The 9710-nt window shown below is 39.9% G+C and overlaps 1 protein-coding gene across 1 annotated transcript in view; it reads right to left on the reverse strand.

Annotated features, from left to right (window-relative positions):
* The window catches only part of clstn2a (calsyntenin 2a), a 55629-nt gene extending 46397 nt beyond the window's left edge, over positions 1 to 9232 (reverse strand). Inside the window, exons 1-4 of the mRNA XM_034104849.2 lie at positions 9226 to 9232; positions 8221 to 8416; positions 5763 to 5874; positions 3734 to 3830 (exon numbers count right to left, since the gene is read on the reverse strand). Coding sequence (XP_033960740.2) covers positions 3734 to 3830; positions 5763 to 5874; positions 8221 to 8416; positions 9226 to 9232 — 412 coding nt within the window. The remainder of the gene's footprint in view (positions 1 to 3733; positions 3831 to 5762; positions 5875 to 8220; positions 8417 to 9225) is intronic.
* Positions 9233 to 9710: the final 478 nt, after the last annotated feature.

Consider the following 9710-nt stretch of genomic DNA (forward strand, 5'->3'; position numbering starts at 1 on the left):
TTGTGAATTTCGCACGAAGATGGCCCCGAACCACACACGAAGGCAACATTTACATTACATTTAAGACATACAACTGCAATGAAAGTACCAAAAACAATTATGTTACAGTACTATGATACTGTACTGATATATTCAGACTTTTTTATCCGTCTTTATATGTAGAAAATATTACGTTTTCTCCGTAATGTTGTTTCCATAACAACAACAATTTCCTGTCAACTGTCCTTCAAAATAATATATTATATCCTTTTTAGTTTCACAGAACACAAATTGGGTTATTTACATAATATATTTACATGATTTTGTTGTGCAATAAAACAACCCGATGGCCACACGATAAAGGAAATGTTCAAATTCGGCTGTGATCGTAGCAACATCGGGCCGTTCGTGAGGGCATCTTAAGCCATCGTATGACCGCTGGCGGAGTTTCTCAGGCTCCGGCAGCAACTTCGTGAGTGGAGGCAAAATCTTTGGCATGCCAAAAAATAGCCGAAGGACCTTGCGAAGGTTCATTTTCGTGTTGAATTCGTGTGTCAATTTTGCCCTTCGTAAGGCCATCGTGAGGGCATCTTGTTATCCTCGGTGCCATCGGGCATTCGCCCCGATCAGAGTGAGGGTGAATGCACCGATGATAACACGAAGATGACACGATTTGACAAGATGCCCTCACGAGTGCCTTACGAGGTTGCCGCTCACGAAGTTGCTGCCGGAGCCTGAGAAACTCCACCGGCGGTCATACGATGGCTTAGATGCCCTCACGAATGGCCCGATGTTGCTACGATCACAGCCGAATTTGAACATTTCCTTTATCGTGTGTCCATCGGGTGTCAATTTCGGGACAGTGTGACAGGGGCTTTACTGAAAGGAGGGGAGGCAACTATTTTAAATAACTATAGGCCAATCTCTAAATTGTCAGTTCTGGCTAAGGTTCTTGAACGCTTAGTGAGTGAACAAGTAAAGGAGTTTTTATGTAAAAATGATATCCTGTCTAAACATCAGTCAGGATTCAGAAAGAAACACAGCACCATCACTGCGACAATGAAAGTGGTAAATGACATTACTACTATTTTAGATAATAAGCAGAGTTGTGCAGCTCTGTTTATTGACCTTTCCAAAGCATTTGACACCGTTGATCATCGCATTTTAAAGCAGAGGCTACTCAGTATTGGCATATCCAGCCATGCAGTGGGGTGGTTTGTGAACTACCTCTCTGAAAGGTCCCAATGTGTTCATTTTGATGGACTGTCTTCTGAATGGTTAAACATTTCTAATGGTGTACCACAAGGTTCTGTTTTAGGACCACTTTTATTCTCCATATATATTAACAGTGTAGGTGATAATGTGGATGAAGCTAATTTACATTTTTATGCGGATTATACTGTGATGTATTGTGCAGGTCCCTCCATTAAAGAGGCTGTTGTTAAATTACAAGCTGTTTTTAACACTATTCAGACTCAGCTCTCTGAGCTTAAGCTTCTTTTAAATGTGGATAAAACCAAGGTAATGCTCTTTTCAAAAGCTAAAAAGACACCAGAGCCTGTTTTAGATATTGTAACTACGCAAGGAACAACACTTGAAGTTGTTGCCTGTTACAAATACCTTGGTATCTGGCTTGATGATTTTCTCTCTTTTAAACTTCATGTCAATAACCTGCTTAAAAAACTGAGGGTTAGGCTAGGTTTCTTTTTCAGAAACAAGTCCTGTTTCTCGCTTGAGGCCAGGAAAAGGCTAGTCACTGTGACCTTTTTACCTGTGCTGGACTATGGGGATCTGGTCTATATGAATGCACCTGCCAATTACCCGAGCAAATTGGATGCTGCGTATCACAGTGCTCTGAGATTTGTCACAAATTGTAAAGCGCTTACACATCACTGTACACTGTATACCAAGGCAGGTTTACCATCACTCTCTGTACGGAGGCTCAGTCATTGGTACACGTTTATCTATAAAGCTTTGTTGGGTAAACTCCCGTATTATATCTGCTCTCTGATAACACAGAGCGTTGCAAGCAGCTATTGTCTGAGGTCACATGATGTAGTCTTGTTAGATGTGCCAAGAGCAAGGACTGTCTTAGGTAAGACAGCTTTTATGTGCGCAGCTCCACTTGCTTGGAACAATCTTCAGCAAGAATTGAAACTGAGCAATCTCATTCCTCTGCATGTTTTTAAAGCTAGGCTAAATGAAATGCTTGCTGATACAATGGGCACTTGTAAATGTCTATAACTATGTATCCTGTAAATATAATGTATAATGTCCTTTATTGTTTTATGTTTCATGTGGAACCTATATGCTGCAGGTCTCCCTTGAAAAAGAGATCTATGATCTCAATGGGACCAATCTGGTTAAATAAAGGTTTGAAATTAAATGAAATATCCTTAGGTAATTAACAGGCAACATAATCCACTCCATAATGTGCTCCATGTTTCTTATTCTCCTGATGGTTGAAGAGACAACAATTTTGTTGAAGAGACAACAAAGTTGTTTTACTTAGCTTGTTGCAAAATGACCTATTTGGGTCTGGAAGGGGGATTTCTAAAGATTGTAAAATAAAGCTGATACATTTTCACCTAATCTACTTAACTTTTAGCCACATTTTATATTACGTTTAGAGGGAAACTGATATTCCTCAGATTTTCTTTGGTTTTTGACATTAGATCACAGCACACTTGAACCCTGGTTTTCTTCAGTTTTTATAAACACTTTACAGAAATTCTTTGTAATTCATCAATTTTTATTTCACTGCTTTGAGTTCAATTGACTTGAATCAGTGACTCATACTGCAGTACAGCCTATTATTTACTTTTATATTTTACCATTAACTTCCATTAAAGCACAACATTCTCTTGTCCAATAAGGTAATGCCCTCTGCCTTCCTATTTCTAATTCCAATTTCGATAAAGTTGTTCTTTTTATCCACAGTTTACTACAATAGGTATCTGCACATTCACTAGTTTCGGCTTTGGTCAAACAAATCTATCTTTAGAGGAGACTTGTTCACATTCATGAAAGGTTCAGACGACTGAGATTATAAAGAGAAAACCAGGAAATTGCTTTTTGCTTTTATCAAGACATAGCCCATGCTGTGTGTGTTTGTGTGAGGCGGGAGAAGCAACGCTATTAGTGTATTTGAAATGTACAGCATGTCCAAGTAAGGTCCAAATGTAAAGTAAATGATCCCCAAAATAACAGCCTTCACCCTATTTTGTTTCAGTTGAGAAAGCAGCACCACAGGGCCCATTTGGTAGCTGCTGGAGTTGAAATTTAGATTTCTTTCTGAGTACTTTGAGGATTTCTCACCCATGTTGGCTTAAAAGCAGTAGTTCAAAAGTTCATTCTTAAGGATGACCTGCTGCACAACTCTGTGTGCGTGATACACAAATAATGGCTCTCCAATTTAATAAAAACTCCCAAACAAAAAATCCTCCAGACAGACAAAGTGAATCTCACTGAGCTTTCCCTCTCCTTTAGACCCCATTTACACGGGAGCGCAAACGGAACGAATTCGTTATCAAAAAAGTCTTCCGTTCACACGCATTCGGCACATTTAACGTGTCCGTTCACACGAGACCACTGGAAACGCTGTAGTACATATGCCGGGCCTGTAAGTGGCGCTGTACTTCTGCCACAAAATACACCAAAAGCAGCGAGGAAGACCCCCGAGCATGGTTGCCCTTCTGTTTATGCCCCGCGGTAGATTTAGCAACATGAATTTTAAACTCATACACACACTTACCATTGCGGTCGATAGCAAATGGCGTCCCTGCAGTGACAATCTCATAGATGCAGATCTGGCTGTACTGTGGTGAACAGTCTTGGTCCCAAGCTTCCACCTGCAACATAAACATAATTACTTTCTTCCCATGCCACGGTCACCTTATCTGACTTACTTTTTAAACACTTGGAGGGAAATGGATCTCATGCTAGACTTTTATTTGTTGATTTTTCCTCTGCGTTTAACACAATTCAACCTCATATTCTAATTGGCAGACTTTTAGAACAATTTGAAATAAGCAATAATCTTATGGGCTGGATTCTTGATTTTTTAACCAATAGGACACAAAGAGTGAGGGTGAATGGGACCTTATCTGATCAAGTTAGCTCCTCCACTGGCTCCCCACAATGATGTGTCCTTTCACCACTATTATTTATACTTTACACTAATATGTGTCAAAGTAGGTGGGAAAATAGGACTATTTTAAAGTATGCAGATGACTCTGTAATTGTTAGTAGGCTCCAGGACAATGAGACCAGCCACGGCCCTGTCATTGACGACTTTGTCAGGTGGTGTGAGGAGTCCTATCTACAACTGAACATAAGCAAAACCAAGGACATGATCATTGATTTTAGAAGACATCCCCACATACATGAAGTCTTAACAATCCAGAATCAGAAAGTAGAATTTGTGCAATCATACAAATATCTAAATAAGCTGTGTGCAAAAGGGGGCACCAGCGTTTGTACTGTTTTAGGAAATTGTCCTATTTTAACATTGACAAAATCCATGATGATTATGTTTTATCGTGCTTTTATCGAGTCAATTCTGTCTTTTTCACTAATGTCATGGTTTGGTAACCTGACTTTAAAGAGCAGAAACTCCCTGAGTCCGATCGTAAAGTGGTCCAGCAGACGGATTGGTGAGCCACAGCTAAACCTGGAGACCCTGTACCTCAGGCAGTTACAGCGGTTATCCAGCTCCATATTAGACGATGACTCCCACCCTCTGCACTCAGAATTCAAGCTTCTTCCTTCGGGCCGGAGGTTACTTGTCCCAAGGAGTAGATAGAACGAAGCGGTATGAAAACAGTTTTATCCCAGCAGCTATTGCACAAATTAACACATCATAGGAGCGTCACACAGATGCCTATTTTTATTTATTTATTTAATTGAATGTCCATGTTTGTACTAGTGTTTTCCTTCTTAAAATGTTTTTTTTTTTAAATATTTTGAGATTTGGTTGAGCAGGGTATACTTGTACTTTTACTAGTCCTTTTATTAGAGATGTGTCTGTTGTTTGTGTTTGTTTTTAGTGTCAGGATCGACCCCTTGTCTTTTTCTCTGCAAACAGAATCTACCTACGGGTACAAATAAATAACCTGAACCCGTAATCAATACCAAGAAGACTGTGAACCATCACAACATCCTACGTTTTTGAACAAATCATTTTTTGTGGCATTGAGAGAGGCCACCAAGAGGTCCCATTATGCTTTTGTTGGTTTTCCTAGTGTGTTTTCTTTGTTTTTTTTGTAAATGTTCTGCAAAGGCCAAAAACCCAAAGTTCAATCCAGGGAGAGTTTCCCTCTCTCACACCCCCCCCCCCCCCTTCCTGAAACGCCTCGATTGTTACTTCTGTGACATCATGACATCACCATTTCACAGTCGCTCTTATATTGGCTAGCGCTCCAACACATTGTACGGGATAGGTTAAGGGGCGGGGACATCTTTAAGCGGTTGACCAATCACAACAGAGCCGGCCAGCTAACCAGGCTCTGGGACTGGGCTCTGGTTTCAGACAGAGGGTGAAAAGAGGTGCTGCAGCACAGGCAGTATGAGAAAAATAAAGACATTTTTTAACATTAAAGCATGGAGACATGTCACAGTAGAGGCACAAAATACAAATATGAAACCTGAAAATGAGCATAAAATGTCCTCTTTAAACCTTCTGAACCTACACGATTATTTGTCAGGTTGATCCTCAAAATAAAACAATGAATCAAAAAACAAAAACAAAGTAATGATACCTTTAAAATATGATATCTAAATACCTGCAAAATGCTGTCGTAGATTTTGCCCTCTGTAACAGATGCCTTGTAAAGTGGCTCCCGAAACACAGGGCTGAACTCATTGACGTCATCCACCTGGATGTGAACCACCGCCCTGAGAGGAGAGGAGGGAAGCGTGTGAAGAAAGTGCAGAGGAAATGATTGATGGATTAAAGGAAAAAGAAGGATGCAGGGAAAGAAGAGATGGATGGAGGGAGGGAGGGAGAGAGGAGACAGGGACAAATCTCTCCAAGTCATTAGAGTTGAAGACAATTAATAAGGACCTAAAGGTACTGTTTATCTTGAGAACAGTGGTTAGTTGAAGGCAGAGCAATGTGAGAGGAAAACAGTTCCTATGCTTGTAGGGAAAACAGATTTATTCCTGAAAATCAGGATTTGGAAGAGTTACCTCTTGATTATCGGCATTTCTTTGTGAAATGGGTTCAAATTATCATCATGTCAATCAAACTTTTATTTAACAGGCATGTTAATGGGAAAAAAGTCGGGTTGTTATTGAAGGTTCCTTCTAACTTTTTTCTTCGCTTTCTTTTTAAGAAGCACATAAAAGCACACTCATTTGCAGGTTGCAAACTTTAAACTCTAATAACATTTGTGCACTAAAGATTATAAGATAAAGCAATAATTTAGATCATATCATGAAATTCTCCTCCCCAGTGACCTTCTCTGACAACAACTCGCGGTGTATCTGGAGAATCACATCTGGCTAATTAATGACATAGCTTAATGAGGCCTATTTAGAATGTCATGCCACGATAATGTCACACGCACACGCACGCACGCACGCACGCACGCACGCACGCACGCACGCACGCACGCACACACACACACACACACACACACACACACACACACACACACACACACACACACACACACACACACACACACACACACACACACACACACACACACACACACACACACACACACACACACACACACACACACACACACACACACACACACACACACACACACACACACACACACACACACACACACACACGTTCACTGTGTGTCATCCATCATCCACTGGTGAAATTCATCACAGATTCCTGAGCAGATAACTCTTCCCTCTCTCCCCTTTCTCCTAGTACTAAGTATGGAGAAGCTTATTTTCCAGCTCTTTGTGTCTGACTGAAAGTCCACAGGGTTGGATTTGCTGCTGTCTATGCCCCATTCTACCTGTCTGTCAATCTCACAAGTAACTGCCACACACACATACTGTATGGATAGTATACACATAATATATATGGGCCATTCGGGGGACATATCCTGAGAGCAGAGCTGTACGTTTTAGCATGTCACTGCTGCCGTGCTCAGAGATCTTGAAAATATATACCAGAAAAGAAAGCAGAGAATGTAGAAAAGGTAAAGACATATCCATTGAAAGGTGTTTTTCTTCATTACCTTTAGCTGTGAATGCACAATATATACATTTAAGGGAAGGCTATGGAATGTACTTTTTCTATTTCAAGACACCAAGACATGTCTGAAGTGCTACAGCAGGACTAGGTTACAACAAAAAACAAAAAGAGATTCTGGAAAGAAAATAATGCACACTCCAACTCAGACCCATCATGCACAGGACTATAAAACCACAGGTGAGCGGTTCACTTCTGGCCTCTGCAGTTGTGTCAAAAAGTTCAGATCCATTTGAGTCATGCAAAAAACTTGAGGGGGTAATCACATTACATATTTGTTTGATTTCAGTCATTAAAATAGTCATTTGTATTAATTGGGTAGGAAAGATAATCAGTATAATGTATAATGTGTCCTGTTTTGTAATTTTTATGTAAGCTTTCAATAAACAGAAAGAGGTTTTTTGCATCATTCATTTTTAGGGTAGTATTTCCTAGTGATGTTATAAATGTTCTTGCTGTTAGTGATGGTGAGACTTAACATATTAAAGTTTTCTCTGTTTTTCATGTTCGAGACTTTGTTGAGGCATACAGTATGACTCTTTTGTGCAGCTGCCTTTGTTACTTTGATGTTCATATTTGTTTGTCAGTCATGTGTCTTTGTCCGCCCACTTTAAATCGATTTACATTGACAGCCAAACAAGCAAATAATGGGAAGATAAATAATAATAAGCAGTATGACAGATTTTATACAGCGTCCAACAATTACCATTTTCATAGCTGAGTTATACAGCAGCATTAAAAAGGCTTCAGAGATGTAAACATGTCAGATAGTCGGGGGTTGCTGGAGTCACAAATTATGTGAAGTGAGTTGTTTAACTGTTATAAAAGATTGAAATATGTCACAATTGTAAACCCACTAATAAATTGTCAGAATTTCCTGTCAGTGTTATCTTTTCAAGGGAAGATCCCACATCTGGGCAGAAAAACACGCAAGAAACATGTTGGACTAAAAAGTGCCTTAATGATGGCTGAAACAAATACCCCCACATCACATGGACAGATATTCGTCGACTCACTTGTGCGATTTCTTCCAGTCGGCTCCGCTGGGCCCCGCCCCACAGTCGTAGGCCTGGATGATGAAGGTGTACTCTTTCTGGCTCTCACAGTCCACCGGGCTGCTGGCCTGCAGGACTCCCTCTCCTGATGTGCGATTCAACACCACAGCCTCGAAGGGAGCATCCTGACCATAAATCTTAAAGGAGCAAATCTCCCCTAAAAAGACAAGGAAATATCCACATGAAATGGTGTGTTCTTTTACAGTACATTTACACAATACAAGAAATCAACACAGCTATTGCAGTATTTAAGACAGTATCTCCATGAATTCGACATTTCTGAAGGATTTATTTATTTATCTTGGCAGAGGATAGTAGTTTGTGTATCAGTTGAACATATGAAATATCCCTTGTCTTTATCCGAGAGAAAACAAACCATGAATCGAACAGGCTTCAACAAGCCTGTTCGCCAACAGAGGCTGAAATGTAACTCAGCATGAGGCATATGAATGACAGACGTTGAGGATGCTAAATATAGAGGCATTAGGCACGACAACTATCAAGCTAAAGTGCACTAAGAGAACAGTAACCATAGGAAAAACGATACACTGCCAAGCTCTAACATTGACATATAACAATAACTTGTTACGGGTGTACGCAGCGTGAACAAATAAATAAAGACAAGGAGAATATGGATAAGAGAAAGAAAACAGATGTAAAGGAGCCACTGTTGTACATCATAGCTGTGGTGATAAGATATAGGAGATTGTGTGTGTTTCTGATTATTGCTGATAGAATACATGTTTAATCAAAATGTTACTGTTACTTTAAACCCTTGTATTTGTATGGATTTTGATTGGCTGCCATTGTTTCTGTTGTTCTGAAAGGGAACCCAAGATTATCTTTCACGACTGTTGTACTATTTTATAGTGACATGACATAGTAGATATGGTTTCCGCTAGGATTTTTTCTCGCCGGTCAAATGTCCGGGCAGAATTCATTTTACCAGACAAATTTGAAACTTACCGGTCATATTTCAATAATAATAATAATAATAAGAGTTGTGTAGCAGAGTTTCCGTTAGCAGGTAATTACCGGACTATGAGCAGATATGCTGATGTTTAAAACTCAGTTAATGGGGCTAATTTTTATATTGCTTCAGTTTATAGTCGTAACAGATAGAAAAATTGAGATTCATTTTTCAATAAATTATTCCACAAACAACAAACAACATAAGTATTACATTCAAACAAACTACTTGTAGTAGACAACGTACATTATTCAAAAGTTTACATCAACTTTGAATAATAACACGGGACAAACGGATCCTCTCTTTTCCCCTCTCTCTCTCCTGACAGCACGTCAGTTTCTCATGCAGCTCCTGCAGCTCGCTAAACAGTGGGCGGGGCTTCAGGTGATTATGCAGAGCTGCATCTCGGTCTGACTCAGCAGCTGATCTGATCTCTCTCTCACGTCCGGTTATACTTCACTCGAGTTTATGTCCATATCGA

Source organism: Pseudochaenichthys georgianus, chromosome 17 (genome assembly GCF_902827115.2).
Source record: "Pseudochaenichthys georgianus chromosome 17, fPseGeo1.2, whole genome shotgun sequence".
NCBI lineage: Eukaryota > Metazoa > Chordata > Actinopteri > Perciformes > Channichthyidae > Pseudochaenichthys > Pseudochaenichthys georgianus.